The 22,885-nt window shown below is 44.1% G+C and overlaps 1 protein-coding gene across 3 annotated transcripts in view; it reads left to right on the top strand.

Moving 5' to 3' along the window:
- Positions 1-19,861, top strand: part of tacc3 (transforming, acidic coiled-coil containing protein 3) — a 61,694-nt gene extending 41,833 nt beyond the window's left edge. For all 3 annotated transcript variants that reach the window (XM_072497521.1, XM_072497520.1, XM_072497522.1), the window contains exons 8-17: positions 82-140; positions 982-1,100; positions 1,762-1,825; positions 3,529-3,675; positions 13,095-13,171; positions 13,272-13,315; positions 13,514-13,674; positions 15,834-15,940; positions 17,432-17,552; positions 18,632-19,861. In XM_072497521.1, coding sequence (XP_072353622.1) covers positions 82-140; positions 982-1,100; positions 1,762-1,825; positions 3,529-3,675; positions 13,095-13,171; positions 13,272-13,315; positions 13,514-13,674; positions 15,834-15,940; positions 17,432-17,552; positions 18,632-18,697 — 965 coding nt within the window. In that variant the 3' untranslated portion in view covers positions 18,698-19,861. The remainder of the gene's footprint in view (positions 1-81; positions 141-981; positions 1,101-1,761; positions 1,826-3,528; positions 3,676-13,094; positions 13,172-13,271; positions 13,316-13,513; positions 13,675-15,833; positions 15,941-17,431; positions 17,553-18,631) is intronic.
- Positions 19,862-22,885: the final 3,024 nt, after the last annotated feature.

Below are 22,885 nucleotides of genomic sequence, written 5' to 3'. Positions count from 1 at the left end.
AGATATTTAAGCTGAATTCAATGCTCAACTGGAGATTTAATTTATTTTCCATGCTTTATAATTTGCTCCATTTTGTTACAGTTCCAGCATTTAATCAACCAATAGAAATTGATTACCTGGAGCAGTTTGGCCACTCTTCAGTAAGTATAAAGACTGGCTTGTTTTTTGAGATTTAAGACTTGGTTCCGTTTTTGTCAGTTGTACATGTTGAAATGCATGCTCTATGTAATTACTGAAATCATGATGCAAAGATGAGCATAACGTGCGCAGTATCCAACTTTTTCTTTGAATGCTGGATATTCTTTGAATGCTGGATAATAGTACGATATGTCTGTCATTTGTTTGTTTAAAGCTGTATGTTGTATTTCTTCTTTCCGCTTGGAACTTTATACAGCTGTCATTTTGATTACTGATTGTAAACCTTGCTTTCCTAAAGTTTTCACTTCAACTATTGATGCCATATTCAGTTATAACCGTTTTTGTTGCTAGACAAAGGAAAGAAGTACTGGAAAGATGTTTGATTATGGGTGTGTTGAATTGCTGTTTTATGATTGCTTGTGCACCATTTGGCAAAGTAATTGAACCCTGCATTAAATGCTTCAATCAACCCTGGTGTTTCCTCTTGTTCTGGACAAGTCTTATAACATTAATTTTTTTCCAAAATGTTAGTAAGGCAAATTGCAAATCCCCATCCACTAACGCACTAACAACTGTCTTCCTCACAGCCAGCCAATCAAAGTATTGGTAACTGCTGTTCACTTGGGTGGGCCAGTAGTGGCATACATCTTGGAGCTTCATGTCTAGGATGGTCCCAGGTGCAGTTGCCTGATCTCTTCTTGCCAAGCATTTAAGATAACATTCTTTATTTCCGTATTATGTCCCTCATTGGTGAGGGGGACAAGAAATTGCTTGTTTAAAAGTGAACGTCTAGTTTTTTAAAAACATCAAACACTGAATTGAATGCAGACTTTTTATTTTCAGTTCCATGCATCTGCTTTGAGAAAGCAATCCCTCTACCTGAAGTTTGATCCTCTTCTGAGAGAGAGCCCAGTCAGACACATGGAGACGAATTCTGGTTTGACTAACCAGGCACCTGATCGGTAAATTGTTCAATTTCCTCAATCCTATTATTGCTTGTGCCGAGTCAGTATAGCAGTAGGTGTGCATTGTTTGGAAAATTTTGAATCTTCTCGGATATCTACATCCACAATATTCAGGACTTGATTGTTTTGAACCCCGCTAAAGTTTCAGATGGGAGGTGATCACTGACATTTTGTAACTAATAGAATTTTGGTCCACTCCACTCCTACAGCATGCAGTATTTTTCACCAATTTTGTTAATACTTTTGCAACCAGTCAAGGAAAGAAAAATCTTGCTTTTAGACAATTGATTAACAGGAATAATATCTGATATACTTGATACTGAATGTGGATGTTAGAGATGATGCTTAAATTTGGGAAGTCATCTGGGCAGCACGGTGGCAGTGGTTAGCACTGCTGCCTCATAGCGCCAAGGTCCCAGGTTCGATCCTGGCTCTGGGTCACTGTCTGTGTGAGTTTGCACATTTTCTGTGTTTGTGTGGGTTTTGCCCCCACAACCCAAAGATGTGCAGGGTAGGTGGATTGGCCATCGTTAATTGGAAAAAGTTAATTGGATACTCTAAATTAAAAAAAAAAAAATAATAATAAATTGGGAAGTTATCTAAATTTGAAAATATCACAAACATTTTTATATAAAAGTCCTGTTTTTTTTTTTTTCAGTTCCACCCTTTGGGATCTTGAAACCAGACCTACTCAGCATGCTGAGCGACCAGAAGAAATGATGGTAAGTAGTTTCATTATCTGATTTTTGTTGTTGCAAGTACTTTTTCATCTTCCCATGGGAAGATGGAGCCTTGGTTTAATGCCTTTTTACAGTGCAGTACGAAGACTTACAACACCAGGTTAAAGCCTGAGGAAGGAGCAGTGCTCCGAAAGCTAGTGACATTGAAACAAACCTGTTGGACTTTAACCTGGTGTTGTAAGACTTCGTACTGTGCTCACCCCAGTCCAACGCTGGCATCTCCACATTTTTACAGTGCAACAGTCATTCCCTCAATCGTGCACTTGCGCATGAGTCTAGATATCGTCCTCAATGGAAATTTAACTAGCCTCCTGGCAGAAGGCAGACTACTGCCACAGCTGACTTGTTTATTCGCATTTACCCATATCCTTGAAACCGACTCTGATTTTGCTGCCTTTCTAGTAAGGCATTGCTGTTTATTCATAGATTTACATAGAATTTACTGTGCAGAAGGAGGCCATTCGGCCCATCGAGTCTGCACCGGCTCTTGGAAAGAGCACCCTACACAACACCTCCACCCTATCCCCAGTAACCCCACCCAACACTAAGGGCAATTTTTCATGGCCAATCCACCTAACCTGCACATCTTTGGACTGTGGGAGGAAACTGGAGCACCCGGAGGAAACCCATGCACACACTGGGAGGATGTGCAGACTCCGCACAGACAGTGACCCAAGCCGGAATCGAACCTGGGACCCTGGAGCTGTGAAGCAATTGTGCTATCCACAATGCTAGAACAATACAGCGCAGTACAGGCCCTTCGGCCCACGATGTTGCCCCGAAACAAAAGCCATCTAACCTACACTATACCATTATCATCCATATGTTTATCCAATAAACTTTTAAATGCCCTTAATGTTGGCGAGTTCACTACTGTAGCAGGAGGGCATTCCACGGCCTCACTACTCTTTGCGTAAAGAACCTACCCCTGACCTCTGTCCTATATCTATTACCCCTCAGTTTAAGGCTATGTCCCCTCGTGCTAGCCATTTCCATCCGCGGGAGAAGGCTCTCACTGTCCACCCTATCTAACCCTCTGATCATTTTGTATGCCTCTATTAAGTCTCCTCTTAACCTTCTTCTCTCTAATGCTACTGAACTGTTCCTCTGTTTGTGGACCACTAACAGTGCAAATTGTTTTTTAATTGACAAGTCAATGGTGTCCTAGTAATGTCACTGGATTACTAGTCCAGAGGCCTAGGCTGTGGTCTGGGGACATGGACTCAATCCCATAATGGAAGTTGGTGGAATTTAATTTCAGTTAATAAATCTGGAATTGGAGCTCATCTTGGTAATGACCACGACAACTATTGTGATTGTTGATTTTAAAAACCTGTCTGATTCACTGCCTTTGGGAAGAAAATCTACCACCTGGCCTACGTGTGACTGGCTCAACTGCTGTCTGAAATGCTTAGTAAGCCATTTTATTCAAGGGCAATTGGAGGTGGGCAATGCCCCTGAAAGTGATTCCCACATTCCATGAAAAGAGAAGTTGCATTATTTCTTGCCCATTTCCACAATATGTTTGCAACATAAATGAACAACTTTCCAATTAACTCAGTCCTAGTAGAAAGGGGAGTAGATATTTCTCTTGTTAAGGGTACTAAAATTTGAATCCTAATTGTACTAACAAAGGGATGTTGTGAATCTGTGTGCAATTTCTTACTGCAAGTCTGTCTTTTTAGGATACTCGTACCATAATCCCTGACCTGCAACCTATTATCAATCCAGGAGCTGATTTTGTTTCCATTCTTACTGAAGATGCCATTATTGAAGTGCTAAAATACAGCCAGAAGGACATGGATGCTGCAATTTTGGCTGTAAAGGAAGAGGCAAGTATCAACTACTTTGTCATGGTTCCCTGTTTCCAAGGCTCAAGTCTTTGTAGTTTTATCTAAAACAGACACCTTGCTCTTTGGAAGTAAGGAATATCACTGAAAGGAGTTGTTGAAGCTCTTTGTCTTGCACTTATCATGACAAATGGAGGAATATCAAATTTTAAATGCAATTTGTACCACATGAGAAAAGGGGTGATGATTGGTTGGCAGGTTGTTGCTAACTTTTGGTTGGCTCTTAAATGTTCCCTGTTGTGTCTTTACTTAATTTGCTCTGTTTCTATAACCTTTGCTCTAGAGTCGCCAGGTATCTTTATGATACCACCACGAGGTTCAAGTACTGATCAATAACTCACTACACCAGTTAGTAAGTTTCAAATCAAAACACATTTATTATACACAGTCAATCACTACTCATGCATAAAACTCTACTTACTAGACTATCTCTAACACTAAAAGGCCTATACTTTGCTTTGGAACTGGCCCACCAGGTCAGGGGAACAAATGGCCTTTCGTTCGATTCTGAGTCTGCAGGATTCAAAAGCTGGTATGGACTGGTAGCTAGGAGCGCCTATCTCGTAGCGTGCGTTGACTGGAGACTTACTTGGTTGATGCGGCAGCTAGGCAGGTCACTGTCAAGGGTTGGTTCGAGCTGCTGAGTGACCCTGCCAAGAAGGACGAATTAAACTTGGGGACTCTACTTTACTTTATAGTCCCCAGGGGCTTTGCGCCATTCGGGGCGGACCCCGTATCTGGTTCCAAGTGATTGGACTACGTTCCGATCACTTGGATCGATTTCTCCAATACTGGAGCCGTTCCCTGATGGCTGGGCGGTCCCGGAGTGTCCGTTGACCTTCCTTTGTCTTGGCTCCTGCTGGCGTGGAGGAGTCTGGCTTGGCCTTATTCACCTTAAATGTTTCAATTGTTCCTGGGGATCGCTCATTAATATGCAGATGGCTGTTGGTTTCAGTGCTGTCTGGGTTTCTGCTGTCTGGGTTTCTGCAAGTTTTTTAATACACAGGAACTTTGCGCCTGCTAGTTTTTCCTGGCTTGACTGAATTTCCTGTCATGATATCCAGATCAGCATATCATGGTGCAATCACATACACACTGATGGACAGGCATTTGGACCAACCATCGCGCACACAACATCGCAGCCAATCACTAGTAAGAGCACACTCACTATAAAAGGGGAACACGAGAGTTCCTGCTCATTCTGGTAGGAGACCGCTCGAGACACCAAGCTTGCAGCGTGACACTCAGACATAGACCATGTGCTGAGCGCCTCACCAGCATTAGTGATTGGGCTAGGTCCATAAGTTAGCTGGTAGCGAAGGTACCCAAGTCTATAGTTAGTTGCATCTGTTAACATAATAAAATCAAGTTGTACCATCTACAGCCGTGTTGGCTCATTTGTGTATCAGGGCACCCAACACGACATACCAAGAGTGGACGCAGACCAGCGACTGAGACCTACCTGCACCATTTCAGCAATCTGCCATCCTGATCCATGGAAAGCATCAGCCCGCCGCAGCCGCTCCGAATTGCTGGCAATCTAGGTGTAAACTGGAAGTTGTTCAAACAGTGCTTCCAGCTATTCCTCGAGGCCACAGACTGGGAGAATGCATCAGACACCAGGAAGATAGCCCTTCTCCTCTCCACGGCAGGGCAACACACCATCCACATCTTTAACTCCCTGGCATTCGCGGAAGGCGAGGACAGAAAAAAATACAAAATGGTGCTGCTCAAGTTCGATGAACACTTCAGCGTGGAAGTAAAAGAGCTTCGAACGGTACCTATTTCAGCAGCGCCTGCAGGGTAAGGATGAACCTTTTCAATCATACCTAACACCTCCGCATCCTTGCGCAATCCTGCGGCTACGGGGCCACCTCCGACTCCATGATAGGGGATCAGATAGTTTTTGGGGTTGTGTCAGACACCCTACGCCAGCAGCTCCTTAAAGTGAAACAACTCACCCTAGCGACTGCAATCAAGACCTGTGTCCTCCATGAAAACGCAACCAGCCGGTACTCTCATCCAGGCGGCCGAAACGGCAAGGCACGGGGCCCCCGAGGCGGAGCGGATCCAGTCGATCGAGTACCGCCCGCGGCCCGGACGAGGGCGGCCATTTCGCGCGCTTTCCAAGGCCTCCCGCGCTAGTACGTGCCAAAAGAGGGGATGCTGAGGCAGAGGAACGCGATGCACAGGCGCGCACTACACAGGACCGCACCGCGCATGCGCGGTGGCGCAATGAACGTTACGAACGTAATGACATCACGACGTGCAGCAACTGTGGATCTGCACATTTAAAGCGGCAATGTCCTGCTAGAACCCGACAGTGCCTACGCTGTGGCAGGTTGGGCCACTATGCTGCCTGTTGTCGAGCACCTCAAACTGCCAACTCGCAACAATTCCGCCAGTCTTGCAGGACCGTGCACGCCATTCAGCCTACATTCACTGGCTCACCTCCAGACACCTTGCAGACCGGCGACACCGACGACAGCAAGCCCTTCCGTGTTGCGGTCATCCATAAGAACAGGCTGTCCCCAAGTAGGCACCAGTAGCAGCTGCCAGTCCACACCATTGATCCGGACGATGAGTGGTGTGCCGCCCTGACGGTCAACCGATCCCAAGTCACATTTCGCCTGGACACTGGTGTCTTCGCCAATCTGCTCGCATGGTCAGCCTTCCAGGCATTAAAGGTCAAACCACCCATTCTACCTTCCCATTGTAATCCACCAATTGACAGTGGGAATGTCATCCCGGCCACGGGGTCCTGCCAGCTGGAAGTCACCCACAACTTGCGCACGGCCAAGCTGTCATTTGAGATCGTAGGATCCTCGAAGGACTCTGTTGGGCGCACAGGCGTGCAAGATTGTCCACCTCATTCGGCGAGTCCACATCTGTTAGGCACACGGGTGTGCAAGGTTCTCCACCTCATTCGGCGAGTCCACACTTTGTCTCCTGACTGCACATCTGACTTTCCAGATGTAGACTTTGGGGCGCAGCTCCACTCGATCCTTGCGCATAACCAGGAGGTTTTCGAGGGCATGGGCATGTTGCCCTACACATACAAAATACAGCTGAAACCGGATGCCACCCCAGTCATTCACACCCCTCATAGGGTCCCAGCACCCCTCCAGGACCGCCTCAAGCAACAGTTGCAGGACCAAGGAGTGCTTTCTCGGGTCACGGAACCAACGCCATGGGTCAGCTCCATGGTGTGCGTCAAGAAGCCCTCCGGCGAGCTCTGGATCTGCATTGACCCGAAAGACTTGAATTCCAACATCATGAGGGAATACTACCCCATACCCAAACGGGACGAGATCACGAGCGAAATGGCTCGGGCAAAAATATTTACCAAGCTTGATGCCTCAAAGGGCTTTTGGCAGATTCAACTGGATCCGTCCAGCCGGAAGCTCTGCACTTTCAACGCTCCATTTGGCAGGTTCCGCTATAACAGAATGCCATTCGGCATCATTTCTGCTTCCAAAGTGTTCCATCGCAACATGGAACAGATGATGGAGGGCATCGAAGGGGTACGCGTCTACATAGACTATATTATCACCTGGTCAACAACACCACAGGAGCACATCGGTCGTCTCCAGCGTGTCTTTGCACTTATCCAAGATCGGGGCCTGCGCCTTAACCGAGCTAAATGCTCTTTTGGCTAGACTGAACTGAAGTTCTTGGGGGAACCACGTCTCTCGGTCGGGTGTCTGGCCGGATGCCGACAAGGTGGCAGCCATCACGGCCGTCAGACAAGAAGGCTTTCTCGGGATGGTCAACTTCCTGGAGAAGTTCATTCCCATCCTTGCCTCACACACGACTGCTCTTTGACACCTGGTCAAGAAGACCACTGAGTTCCAGTGGCTGCCTGCACACCAGAGTGAATGGGAGGAGCTCAAGGTCAAGCTCCCCACCGCCCCGGTATTGGCGTTTTTCGACACCACACGGGAGACCAAGATCTCCACGGATGCCAGCCAATTGGGTATTGGTGCAGTCCTCCTGCAACGGGACGACACCTCATCATGGGCTCCAGTCGCCTATGCCTCGCGGGCTATGGCCCCCACAGAACAGCGCTATGCGCAGATCGAGAAGGAATGCCTAGGATTGTTGACGGGCATTGACTAGTTCCATGACTATGTCTATGGTCTTCCGCAGTTCACTGTAGAGTCCGACCATCGCCCCCTGGTCAGCATTATTCAGAAGGATCTAAACGACATGACCCCGCCTCCAGCGCATTCTGCTCCAGCTCCGGAGGTATGACTTTCAGCTTGTCTACACCTTGTCTAGGGCGGTCAACACACCGTCCGACCCCGAGGGGTTCGTGTGCCAGGTCGAGGCACAGGTAGCCTTCACATCGGCCAATCTGTCGGCCACTGATGCACGTCTGGCCCACATTCGACGTGAGACTACGGCGAACCCCCCCCCCCCCCCGCTACAACGTGATGCGCCACATGACAGAAGGGTGGCTAAAGGGGCAATGCCCAGAATTTTACAATGTCCGGGATGACCTGGCCGTCGTTGATGGCATCCACTTAAAATTGGATCGGATTGTGATCCCACACCGTATGCACCAGCTTGTCCTCGAACAACTGCACAAAAGCCATCTCGGAGTAGAGACGTGCAGACGGGAGGGCCCGAGGGGGTTGTGTACTGGCCGGGTATCAGCGACGACATCGCCAACATGGTGCTCAACTGCCCCACCTGCCAGAGGTTTCAGCCGGCGCAACCCCGTGAGACCCTTCAGCCCCACTAGTTGGTCACTTCCCCCTGGTCGAAGGTTGGTGTCGACCTCTTTCACGCGCTCGGCAGGGACTACGTTATTCTCATTGACTATTTCTCGAGTTACCTGGAGGTCATACGCCTGCACAGCACTTCATCTGTCATCCGGGCATGCAAGGAGACCTTCGCTCGCCATGGCATTCCGCTCACCGTCATGTCTGACAACGGACCTTGCTTTGCAAGTCAGGAATGGTCTTCCTTTGTCGCTGCCTACAACTTCACGCATGTGACGTCCAGTCCGTTGTATCCTCAATTGAATGGCAAGGCGGAGAAGGGCGTCCATATTGTTAAGAGGCTTCTCTGCAAGGCTGCTGATGCCGGGTCTGACTTCTGTCTAGCTTTGCTGGCTTATCGCTCGGCCCCACTGTCCACAGGCCTGTCACCGGCTCAGCTGTCGATGGGTCGCACCATCAGAACAACTGTTCCGTTCATTCATGTTCCTGACCTCGATCATGCCCCGGTCTTGCGAAAGATGCAACAACAGCGCGATCAGCAGAAGGTGGCACATGATGCTCGGGCGACTCATCTTCCTGCCCTGGAGCCTGGTGACAATGTCCGCATACACCTTCCGGACGGTGGCTGGTCAGCAACGGCTGAGGCTCTCCACCAGGTGGCTCCCCGATCATTCGTTGTTCGCATGCCTGATGGCTTTATTCGCCGCCGCAATCGGCGGGCCCTTCGTTTGACTCTGTGCTCGCTACGACACTCTGCACCGGTGCCATGCCCTCCTGTTGCCCCTGATGACGACTTTGTTGAGCTTCCTGCCGCGATGTATTTTCCCCTCTCGCCCTTCGATAGGCCCATTCCTCAGCTGGTGGCTCCTGACCCACCCTTGAGGCGGTCAACCCGAATTCGTCGCCCACCTGAGAGACTGAACTTATGAGCCTGTTTTGGTTTCTTTTGTTCCATTGGACTTGCTGAACTGGTTTACAGTACTGTTGACATGTTTCTATTATCATTCTGTGTTCGAGAGTTTGCATTTGTTCCGTTCTTGGTACACTTTTGTTCTTGTGTTGCACCTGGCATCTTCCTATGTATATAGTTAGCCTCCTGTACATTTTGTAGTTAATCTCACACACACATTTAGTTGCACCCAGTACACAATCTTATTTATTATCATGCAGGCACATATTTCTTGTGAAAAGGGGGGGGGATGTCATGATAGCCAGATCAGCATATCATGGTGCAATCACACACACTGATGGACAGGCATTTGGACCAACCAGCACACACCCAACATCGCAGCCAATCACTAGTAAGAGCACACGCACTATAAAAGGGGGAACACGAGAGTACCCGCTCATTCTGGTAGGAGACAGCTCGGGACACCGAGCTTGCAGCGTGACACTCAGACATAGACCATGTGCTGAGCGCCTCACCAACATTAGTGATAGGGCTAGGTCCATAAGTTAGCTGGTAGTGAAGGTACCCAAGTCTATAGTTGGTTGCATCTGTTAGTTAACATAATAAAATCAAGTTGTACCATCTACAGCCGTATTGGCTCATTTGTGTATCAGGACACCCAACACGACATTGCCCTGCATTCTTTGCGGATCTCCATCATTCTTTGTGGATCTCCATTTTAAGTCGGGAAATGGCCAACCCAGGTGGCTACAAGGTCAACTCTGCCAAGCCTTGCCATTTGCAGAGAACAGGTCCCTATGAATGTATGTCACTTCTCGCAAGTGTAAATGAATTATTCTGTAAGCTCAACCACTTTGTTCAATTAGTTGTTTGTTTAACTATTAGCATACAGGATTGTTCATGTGCCTAATCACAGAATTACTTCCAACAAGCCATGTGGCTGTTTTTGCATTACTTAAACTTGCTCCCTGTTGAATTCTCCAGGGCAATGCCTCAGCCAATCTGCATCCTCTTCTCCTATAGTATAGATTGTTGTGATTACTTGGTATTTGCTTTCTTGCATTTTGTCCTGGGAGCTAGACAAAAAGCTTTGGCAACATATTGTTCTTTATAGCAACATTTGATTTTTAAAATATTTAGTGAGAATTTGAACAAGCTGGGTTCACTGTTTAGACGCGATAATACCAGTTCAAGATTGGGGAAATTCCATTCCAACTCCTTTTTGAGATACATAACCGTTTTTTGTTTTAATTCCATATTAGCCACAGGAAAGGACTCTTTCTTATTAACTGTTGCAACAAATCTGCGCACTCACTTATTCCAACCATCTCAGCTCTATGTAAAAGGAAAGCTTCCTGGCACCTGTGCATTACCTCCTCCCACCTCCACCCCAAAGTTCAAATGGTCTGTTCACATGCAGAGTTTAATCCATCTGTATTTTAAACAAAAACAGAAAATACTGAACAATTTCAGCAGGTCTGACGGCATCTGTTCTTTTGGGGAAGGAAACCTGCTTTCCTTGCCTCGTTGGCTTGTCTGACTTCAAATACATAGCAAAGTGGTTGAATCAAATGGCCTAACAAGCTCTATTGTATATAATCCATATGGACTGGAAGAATTCACCTGAGGAAGGAGAAGTGCTGCAAAAGCTAGTGATTCGAAACAAACCTGTTGGGCTTTAACCTGGTGTTATAAGACTTCTTACTGTGGAAGAATTTGAGAAGGGACCTCACCACCACCAAGTATAATGGGGGGTGAGCAATAATGCTGACAAACCTAGGAATGAATAAAATTCATGTTCAACTTTGCATTAAAATCCCTGCCCACTTTTTTTTTTTTTAATTTGGAGACTTATGCATGTTATTTCTTTAACTCTTTTTCATGGGAGATTTTGGGTCACTGGTAAAGGCCAGCATTTATTGCCCATCCTAATTTCCCTTGCAAGTGGCATGCTAAGCCATTTCAAAGGGTTTTTGACAGTCTCACATTGCTGTGGTCTGGTCATTCTTTTAATGACAGCTGAACTGAAGAGAAGACACTGGCAAAGTAACCATTTGATATTTCTGTCTAGCAGTTCACCAGTACTGGCCTTGGTTGTGTTGTTTGTGGTGCTAATGGAGTTTTTTTTGTTGAGCCTAAGCCCTGACATTTCATAATCTAGATTTTTCACAAGTACTTTGGCTATCTTTACCATCACCCCATTCACACTGACCCAAGTAGAAGCTCTCAAATGAAATAATATTGGCTCTTCAAATTTCTCTAATTTTTGGCATACTTTATCTCTGCAATCTCCTCCACCTCCAACAATGTTTTGCCTCTTGCATTCTGATTCCTCTAAAGTATAGGGTATTGGTGAGGCTACACCTGGAGTATTATGTGCAGCTTTGGTGTCCTTATCTGAGGAAGGATGTTCTTGCTATGGAGGGAACGCAGTGAAGGTTTACCAGGCTGATTCCTGGGATGGCGGGACCGTCCTATGAGGAGAGGCGAAATCAGTTAGGATTATATTAATTGGCGTTTAGAGTGAGGGGATCTCACTATTTCCAAAATTCAAACAGGATTAGACGGTAGATTCGGAAAGGATGTTCCTGATGGTGGGGATGTCCAGAATAGGGGTTTGAGGTTAAGGGGTAAACCTTTTAGGATTGAAGTGAGGAAAAATTTCTTCACCCAGAGTTGTGAATCTGTGGAATTGGGGAGGGAGAGGGGGAAGGAAGAGGAGGAGGTGGGATCAGGGTATTGAACTTGATGATCAACCATGATCATAGTGAATGGTGGAGCAGGCTCGAAGGGCCGAATGACCTCCCTGTTTTGTTTTCTATGTTTCTAACCCTTTGTCATTCTCCCCTTTTCTGCTCTAACTATTTTTGAGCCAGTTTTACTTTCTTTGCCTTGGTGAACATGGGCAATCTTGTCCTGTTTTAATGGTTAAGTTAGTAACCACATGATCCATAGTTCTAACATCTATCGAAAGCACGGCTGAAAATATAGCATCCGCTTTGAATAAGCTCAAGCCTAAGTCACAATGAACGCACAACCTCCTGACCCCTCGATTCGGCCCAGTGAGCCAGGATGAGAATCCTATATCTTGCAATTCTTCTGTCTGCCCTTCCTGACAATGGAGTTGGAAGTTGCCTAACATTGCCTTGTAGCTACTTCCTAGAATTTAGAAAGTTGAGGGATGACTATTTAACTGCAGTTGAAGATATTGGGGATGATTCTAAATGGCGAAGGGGAATTATTTTCTAGCTGGGGTCTAGATCTAGGTGGAATAGTCTTTTTAAAAAAATTTTAAATTAGACTTTTCAGGAGTGATATTAGGAAACACTTCACATTCCCCAAATAACAGTTGATATCCGATCAACTGAATTTTGAAACTTGACGTTGATATTTGTTTGCTCCATATCCCTCAAGACCATTGGCTAACTTGGGTTAAATGGGTTGGGTCGCAGATAAATTTAAGGTCTCACTGAATAATGGAACAGTTTTGATGGGTCGTGATTCTACCTCCTTCTCATTGCATTTCCAAATACCTTTCACCCTCTCCAACACTTCTGCTTGAATTCACACCGGGCGGAAAAATGTGCAACTTCCCGAAGGATTACATCTCTGCATTCATTGCTTTGCAGTATGACTGTAATTTATTTGGGATGCTTTCCCAAGTTTCACTTGCTGTAGCAGGTTGGAACATTTTTGCATATGTTCGTGTGCTTTGTAAACTGGTTTCTGACATTTGGATTCAATTGCTTTAAAAAATGTCATAGGTTACTTGTCAGAAAACCATAACTTTGGAATGGAAACAGAAGTATGAAGAAAGCCTAGCACAGTGTGCAGAAATGAAGTAAGGAAACATTTTTTCATGTATAAAGTTTTGTAACTTTACACATTGGAAATTCGTTTAAATCTTTTGAAGTCTAACCATCTTGTACATTATCTCCTAGGAAAATTGTTAGTGAATATTCTGAAGTCATCTTTCAAATGATGGGTGAGTTACGTTGTTTTAGTCACTTTCAGACTCTTTAGATTCCTCTTTGCAATTACAATCTTTGACAAAAAATTAAACTTGCAAATTCATGATGCTGCAACTTTTTGGAGTAGTTGTGTGTGTGTGTGTGTGTGTGGGATGTGTCTATCAAATAGTTGGTTATAAATCTGCATTTTCATAAATTTTCTTTGAATTTAGAGGAATCTGGCAAGAAGAGTGAATTGGCTAAGGCAGAGCTGGAGAAAGTAACAGAAGAAAAGCTGCAAGTCTTAAAGGAGCTGAATTCAGTTGAAAAATCATTTTCTGAGGTGTTTAAGCGATTTGATAAACAGAAAGAAGCAATTGAAGGTTACAGAAAAGTAAGTCTTTTGTTTCAAGTAACTTGGTGCTTTTTTTGCTGCTACATCCATTATCGATGTGAATAGATTGGAGCAATTTTGGGCAGCAAAGTAGTCCATCTTAAACTGAAAATTGGTTGATTTTATACTTGAGAGGGACAAAAGTTCCTCTAGTGTATTGGGGAGGATTTTCTGCACCGTTTCCAGTCCAGTGAAGAAAGGCATTGCTAGACCTAGTTGTTGGGAATGAGGTGGATCCAGTATTAGTAGGGGAATGTTTAGGGGACAGTAATGAAGTTGGCTATGGATAAGGAGTGGGGAAATGTTTAGGGGGCACTGACGAGGTTGGCTATAGACGAGGAACAATCTAAAGAGATTTAACTGGTAGAAAGTCCTCTTTAATAGAGTAAAGATTGATCTGGCCCAAATAAACTGGGTGCCAAGATCTGCAGGTAATGGGCTGACTAGAACTGGCAGAACTTTGGCCTTTCCTATCCATTCTGCAAAATGCATCCCCTCGCTTTTTAAAACATTTTCTTCATGATGTGGAGATGCCAGCACTGGACTGGGGTTGGCACAGTAAGAAGTCAACACCAGGCTAAAGTCCAACAGGTTTGTTTGGAATCACCAGCTTTCCGAGCACAGCTCCTTCCTCTGGTGAAGTTCATCTGATGAAGGAGCAGCGCTCTTGTTATTTCAAATAAAACTGTTGGACTTAACCTGGTGTTGTGAGACTTCTTACTATTCTCTTCATGGGCTGAGGGTGATGGCCAACCTTTTGTGGGCCTTCAATTACACTGTCCTTGAAGGTGGTAGTGTGTCACGCAAGGTATCTGGTGTAGGTAGAACATTTGGCAAATGTTGGAACAGCGATATTGTTCCCAAGTCGGGGTGGTTTGGAGGGAAACCTGTTGATAAGTGTTCCCTGTGTTGCTTTATCCTGTCCTAGGTGTGTGTTTGGAAGGTGCTATCAAAGGAGGCATGCCAATTTCTGTACTACATTTTGTGGATGGTATACAGAATTGTAATGGTGCAGAAGGAGGGCATTTGGCCCATTGTCTGCATCAGCTTTCCAAACAAGCATTATGACTTGGTGTCATTCCTCTGTCTTTTCCCTCTGCCCTTGCACATTGTTTCTATTCCAGTAATCCTGTGATAGAGGGAGTGAATGTTTAAGACAGTGGATTGAGTACTGCCATGGTGCTGCCCTGGATGGTGTTGAGCTAGTTGTGGTGGCACTGCACTCGTGTAGGCAAGTAGACATACTATGTGCCTTGTATCTTAGAATCATAGAAGGAGGCCATTTGGCCATCGAGTCTGCACCAGCCCTTGGCAAGAGCACCCTACCTAAACCTATACCCATACCTCCAACCTATCCCTGTAACCCCACCGAACCTTTTTTGGACACTTGAGGGCATGGCCACTCTACCTAACCTGCACATCTTTGGACTGGGAGGAAACTGGAGCACGTGGAGAAAACCCACGCAGACACTGGGAGAATGTGCAGGCTCTGCACAGTGACACAAGCCAGGAATCAAACCTGGGACCCTGGAGCTGTGAAGCTACCGTGCTGCCAGTGGTGGATGGGCATTGAGTTGGGAGGTCTTTGTTGCTAAAGATTCTTTGTCTCCTACCTGCTTTCGTAGCCACACTGTGGCTGGTCCAGTTAAGGTTCTGATCAGTGGTTTGGGGGAATTCAGTGACTGTATTGATTGGGGATAATCATCCTTACACGTGGTGCAAATTGTCCTTGCCACATGTCAGTCCAAGCCTGAATGTTGTCTCGGTTGTGCTGCATGTGGACATGGAATGCATCAGTTCCTGAGGAGTTGCAAATGGAACTGAACACTGCAATCATCAGTGAACATCCCCTTCTGACATTGTGATGGCAGATGGGGTATTTTGCAGCTGAAGTTGGTTGGACCAAAAATCCTGAACTCTGCAGAGATGTTCTGGCACGGAGGTGATTGACCTCCAATAACCACATGTCCATAATACTCCAACTATGGCCTAACTAGTATGCTAGCTTCTAAATGCCCCATAAATAAAATCTAGAATCCCATTGCTGTCTGACTTTTTCAACTGCAATCTTCTTTTCCAAAGACACCCTGCATCACTGCTGGGTCAAATAATTAATTGCAATTAATGATACTAAAATTACACTTCATTCCTTTGTTTAGAATGAAGAGTCGCTCAAGAAATGTGCCCAGGATTATCTTGCAAGGATTAAAAAGGAAGAGCAAAGATACCAGGCTCTGAAAGTTCATGCTGAAGAAAAATTGAATCAGTGAGTTGCCTCTGATGTTTTATTGAGCTCGAAATGTCACTTTTAATCCACAGTTAACAATCTGGTGTTAAATCTACCACTTCAGGAGACTTTAAAATTTAAAAAATAATAGAAAATCTGCAGTGGCTTTCAACCAGGTCGAGGATGGCTCTAACGGGCCAACCTTAATCTGGTCTTGGCAGACACTTGAGAAATATTAACTCATTTCAAAAAAATTCCATGCTCTGCCAGTGTAGATCAAGCTTTATTCTACCTGAAATGGAAGGTGTGCTGTCTCCTTCATATCAATACCTTAAACAGCTAATAATATAGACTGCTGTTGATGATAATTGCCCTCTGAAATAGCCTAGCAAGTCACTGAAACTGCTACAATTTTTAAAATAAGAATGAAACTGCACACTGTATACCTTTGCCTCATAGGACTGTAGCAGTTCAAGAAGGTGGCTCACCATCCAAGGAACAACTCATGACATAAAGCCCATGAACAACCTGAAAATAGGAGCTGGAGTAGACATTTTGAGTCTGCTCCTCTATTCAATTTGATCATGGTTGATCCTCTAATAATTCCATGCTCTCCCCAAACGCCTTGATGTCTAAAAATCTATCTATTTCTAATATGTTCATGAATTGGTGTCTCCACCTTCCGTAGTAGAGATTCCACAGAGTTGCCACCTTTGAATGAAGAAGTTTCTCTTCCCCCTCAGTGCTATATGCCCTTCCACCTGAGACTGTGAGCCCTTTGTTCTGCGCGCACTACCCCCCCAACCCCCAAAGACAGAGGAAGCAACATTCTACATCCATTTTTGTCCATCCCTGTCAGAATTTTATGCATTTCATGGAGTCTCCCTCATTCTTCTAAATTCAGGTGAATACCTTAGAAAAGCTACAATGCAGAATGTGGCCATTCAGCCCATTGTCTGTGCCAGCCAAAAAAATGAAACTAGCTGCTCCTATTTTCCAGCAGTTGATCTGTAGACTTGCAGGTTATAGCACTTAGATGCAGATCCAGGTAACTTTTTGTTTTTAATGTGTTCGGGTTCAACCACCAACTCCACCAACTGGCAGTAAATTTCAGGTGGCTACCACCCTCTGGGTGAACATGTTTTTCTTAGTGTCTCCTCCAACCCATCTACTAATCGCCTTAAATCTATGCCCCTGGTAATTGAACCCTCTGCTAGGCCAACAAATGTCCCCATGAAAACATGGGGTCTTGGTGGGTTAATGAAATTGAAGTATTCTCTCAAAGGTAAGTGGAAGGTGAACATGTCCCATTACCCTCCTTGGTTGTGAATGCTGTCAATTGATATGTTGTGGTGCACAGATTTTTATTGGCTAAGAAGTATTGAGATGATCAAGGTGAGTAATTGGTTATGATCTAATTAAATGGCGAGTAAACTCCTGTTCCTAGTAATACAGGCTTACTCTGGATACTAAGAGGGTGGAGTTTTGTAAATGACATGATGTCTGTAATTTCTTCCTTTTCCTGAAAAGGGCAAATGAAGAGATAGCGCAAGTACGTAACAAATACAAGGCAGAGGTTGCTGCTCTCCAGGCTCATCTGCGCAAGGAGCAAATGAAAGCCAATTCCTTGGAAAGGAGTGTGGAAGAAAAGGCAAGTTGATAAATTTAAATAAGATCATTTCATTCAATCATTGTAGATGTATCTCTTCAGATACAGAGATTCATGAGTATGGGAGTCATTTTTATAAAATACGTGGTGAAACCTACACTGGTTTGATTGTGACTACTTGCGCATGGATTTTAAAATGTATGAATTTAAATTTTCTCATCGAATTGTAGCTCTTCTGATGACAGCCAAAAGTTCCAGATCATCAGACAAATGGGCATTAAATCAATAATTCTCCTCTACTGATCAGTCTCTTTCGACTTCTTTAATTGCCTTTTGGCAATTCATATAAATAGGATCCATATATCTGCAGATTAATCCAATTTCTGTAGGAATGTTGTAATTTTGTTCCCTGGCACGCCAGTTTTCAGGAAACTGAACTGAAAGCTGCAAGTTCGAAGGTGGCAAATTTGGTAATATTTTGCTGCAGTGCAATGGTTAGACCTTGCAAGAAAGGTTGTCCATCTGCTCTTTAGCCCCATAAGATAGTATATTCATTTAGCAACTGTCCAAAAAATGGTCAAGCGATGCACAGTGGCTAGCACTGTTGCTTCACAGCGCCAGGTTCTATTCCCAGCGTGGGTCACTCTGTGCGGAGTGTGCACATTCTCCCCGTGTCTGCGTGGGTTTCCTCCAGGTGCTCTGGTTTCCTCCCAAAAGACGTGCTGTTAGGTAATTTGGACATGCTGAATTCTCCCTGTGTACCCGAACAAGTGCAGGAGTATGGTGACTAGGGGCTTTTCACAGTAACTTCATTGCAGTGTAAATGTAAGCCTACTTGTGACACAAATTATTGTTATCCTTGTGAAAACTTGGGACCTTTTTGGAGGATTGTTTCTCAGCAAGATTTGTGTATATTTCAGTTTGCATCAATTTGGATATTGTATAACCCCGGTGATTCCTGGAGTTGCAACTGTCACTTTTAGTCTGGGGTGGGGTAAACGGGGGGGGGGGGAGAGAAAACCCAGCTTCTGATGAAATACTGAATTCTGGTTCCTGAAAGGACAAGATGCTGGTGCTTGTATGGTTTGCAATATGCTAAACTTTAATTTTGTCTCCTACAGACTAAGGAAAATGTGGAACTATCAAAAATCTGTGATGAACTGATTTCCAAGATGGAAACGATCTGATCACCACCCCCGACTTGTAAAAAAAACTATTCTGTCTTGCTCCTTTGAACTCTCCTATGACTCCAAATATATTTTATGTTTCTAGACAAATAAAGTTGAATATTAGAAATCTACCATGTGTACAGGATCTTGTGGTAACATTTCTGATATCCTGATCAGTCTCAAATTGGTAACTTCCCTCAGTAAATGTTGGCAATTAAATAGCTTTAGAATTTTCTCCCTTAAACCACTGTCCATTTTTTTGAATAGTTGGAGAACACCTGGACTTCAGTGATCTGCATATTTTCATTCGTAAAGAACTTTGTAACGTTTGTGATTAGGTATTTAACTGGCTGAAATGTTCATTTGCCCCCCTCTTGCAAAAAAAAAAAAAGTCAATAATGGAAAGGCTTTACTTGTTCCATTTTAATAGTACAAAACAATTGCTTGCCAATACAGAACTAGTACTGCTGAAAAGGGCAACATTTTACCAAAGCTGATCATCTGGACTAATGTGTGCCAAATTTCAAACAATCCCAACAATTTGTACTATTTGATTCAATCAGCCAATCATTAGGACAATTGCCTAAATACCTGGCATTGCACTAGCACTGAAATTCATACACATTGTTATGTGTTGGGTGAAATGTTTTAGACTGGCAGGATCCTATTAGTGAAAAATAAACTTGTCACCACTGCATGGTAGCAACATAAACAAATGGCATTTGTTGCTCCAAATTTTGAGATGCTTTCTTTTTCGGGGTAATTTGAGGTTGACCTGCTTTTCAGCTCTGAAAGTGGTGACCTTTGACTCATTGTCAGTTTACACAGCAAACAATGATCTGATCAAGATAGCTTTGTGCTGTACTTTTTTCATTGAACGTGCAAGGTGAGCAAATGGTTAGGGCCCTATACATGTTGGAATTCTTAAACTCCACATGCTAGGGCCCCAGCTATTTGCTCACCTTTAGTACTAATTCTTTTGACATTAATTGGCTGATCAACCAAACAGCACCCTTTATCTCCTGCAGTATTGATTGTTTGAAATGTGCCATTCTTTGCCGTGAGTGCAATGAGAAGCTTCAGTGCCATTAGTATGACTTCCTTAACATCAATTTATTTTATTGCTTTAGCTAATGGATTTGTATGTGTATATTTCTTTGAATAAAGAATATTAGACATGTAGATTATGTACTTCTGTCCACTTTTTTTTTTCTCTCATTTCTCCTTGAAATATTTTAGATTTACTATAGAATTTATAGATTGGTCTTTCCAATCTTCCCACTTAAGAGGGGTAGTATGTTGCCAATATTTGCAGTAGAGTAAAATGATTAACATTTACCATGCTTTTCCAATTCCTGCATACCAGAAGAATCTCCCAATTGTTGAGTCATCGAGCACAGGAAGGTGATTCAGTTAATTATCTGTATTAGCTCACTATCTAATTAGTCCCACACATTCTTCAAGGCCTGGCAAGTTCTTTTTTTTTTTCCACCTCCAATTATCCTCAATGGAAACACCCTTTAAGTTTCCACCAAACTAGGAATAGAAGTAGACTATTGGCCATTTGAGGTTGAGCTGCCATTCTATGCAATTGTGGCAAATATCTGCCTTTTGCCCCAAGTCGTCGTCTTAAGCTTTGGTTGACCAATAATAATTTGATGGTGGCTCTTACTGCCTCCAATTTCTGGGCTGGCTCCCTAATACTGGGCTCTTCTTTTTGGACACTAAGGGCAATTTAGCATGGCCAATCCACCTAACCTGCACATCTTTGGATTGTGGGAGGAAACCGGGTGCTCCACGCACACACTGGAAGAGCGTGCAGACTCCGCACAGACAGTGACCTGGTCGGGAATTGAACCTGGGACCCTGGAGCTGTGAAGCAATTCCGCTAACCACTATGCTACCGTGCTGCCCACTCCTTAACCTTTTAATTCCAGTACGAAGTCTTACAACACCAGGTTAAAGTCCAACAGGTTTGTTTCGATGTCACTAGCTTTCGGAGCGCTGCTCCTTCCTCAGGTGAATGAAGAGGTATGTTCCAGGAATTGCAAATTTAGTCACCCCAGTCCTAGAGGGCTGTAGGCAGCTCTCCCCTTTTGAGAGCTGACTGGTGGTAATTTAACCTGAGGATCATCACCTTGGGCAAGGGATAGGTTGAGAGGTGGGCCTTCATAAATAACTTCAGCCGTATGGGAATTTAACCTGCTTGGTATTGCTCTGCATCACTAACCAGCTGTCCACCCAACTAAGCTAACCAATAGCTGGATTTGGTCTCATCATGCCCAGGCACCACTACCATCTTTCATTCAATCAATATCCTTCCTGAAGATGTGTGCAGAGCTGCTCGTGCCACTCTAATAGAAGTGGTCTATTCAGGGCTTTTTTTGGTGTAGCATATCTCTCGATCTTAAAAGGCCAGCATTTGTTGAGCATTTAATTCTTAAATGTCATGACCAAGAGCAGAAAATCCTGTGACTGAACCCAAATATCAGACTTCAAATGTTTTGATCTATTAGAAAATATCTTGTTCCATCCTCTTTTCTATTCAAAGTGAACGGTCTTCCATTTGGCAACTTTAATCTGTTTCCTGCAATTTTACCCTTTCACTTATGAAGATTGATAGATTATGCTTCAATTTGCACTGCTTGTCATGTGACCTTTGTCATTGGCAAATTTAGGCCTGTAGCTTTATATCTACACATCTAGGTTACGAATAGGTGACCTCAAACACTGATCTAGTCACACCTTGCCAACTACAGTAATTATAGAAAATGTTGCAACACTGCTGTTTCCTAACCAGACCAATAACTTCAATTTATGCTAACTGGTTAATGCAATGAGATTATTATTGATATCTGTCATTACTAGAATCTCTGTAGGGGTCTAATGTGTATATAGTATTAAAATAGTTTGAGTAATGTACCTGAATGGGAAGACAAAAGAGCATATGCAGACTTGATGGGCCGAATGGCCTCCTTCTGCACTGTAAATCGTATGACCTGGGTTTAGCACTGTAAATTCTATGACCTGGGTTTAAATTGCGTGACCCTCATCTACACTGTTCTACTGGACTATTTGAACTTCTGTACCTGTGCCTACAGGGCTCTTTGGATGACTCTTAGCTGGACAGGCCCAAGAGTGGTGAATACACCCAGTCCAAAGCCTATCAATGTCTGAAAGGGTATGAAACCCTACAGCAGCCATCTTGAGGTGCTTGCACTACAGAGCAAAGAAGCAGAACAGCAGATTAGGGCACAAAGTTTCCAATGAGGAAAGATTGGACAGTTCTTATTCATCTCATAATTTCAGTAAAGGAATAAGGAAAGAACATCTATGAAATACAGTTGAAGGTGCAAAATTTGGATTAATTTCAGAGTGCCAGTGAGGACCAGCAGCTAGGGTGTCAAGCATACACGGACAATCGCAGCCTGACATGAGAGCAGTTGTGATTAGGAAAGGGGAGACCCACAGAAGATGTACAGGATAACCTAATTAAGAAATGGGGAAGATCCTAAACCGCATCAATACACCCTTTTATACAGAATACACATTATTTACTGTCCAGAAGGACAATACCAAGTCTGCATTGCAATTACTGTACAGGAACACCATTATCAGCCCACCAGAGGCAATTGTGCTGTGGCCTTTGTCTACTCGATACCATTAAGTTGTAACTAATAATGAAAACATATAAACTGCTCATTTGAACCTCGGTGAAGAAATGGCTGGATTACCTGACATTTGCTCCCCGTATGCATAATAAAACCACTTTAACATTGCATCTGGACTCCCGAGTGTTGAAATTTTATACAGAGCATCACAAACAATTCAAGAAGTTGGAAATAATGCAAAACAAAATTAGAGTTCCTAGGTGAAGTAAAAGAGCATGATCAAGACTTTTGGTAAGTCACTGGCAGATAGCTTTAACACTGACTCAAAATTGACACGAGCTGGCGATACAATATGAGCTGATCATCTGAAATGGGTCAAAACAGTACCCATCCTGCCATCAAACATTAAATTGCAAGGCCAAGGTGGGGGAAAACTTCTAGAAAAAGTTCAGATAGCCACCACCCTTCGCCACAGGGGGCACCCTCCATGTCTGCAATCAAACCATATCTTTAATAAGTCGATGCTCATATTCAACACGGTATTCTGAAAAAAGTAGATGATGACCTACAACAGGACAACTCTATACCTATCATG

This window comes from Scyliorhinus torazame, chromosome 3 (assembly GCF_047496885.1).
Source record: "Scyliorhinus torazame isolate Kashiwa2021f chromosome 3, sScyTor2.1, whole genome shotgun sequence".
NCBI lineage: Eukaryota > Metazoa > Chordata > Chondrichthyes > Carcharhiniformes > Scyliorhinidae > Scyliorhinus > Scyliorhinus torazame.
This window is presented reverse-complemented; position numbering and strand designations above follow the sequence as displayed.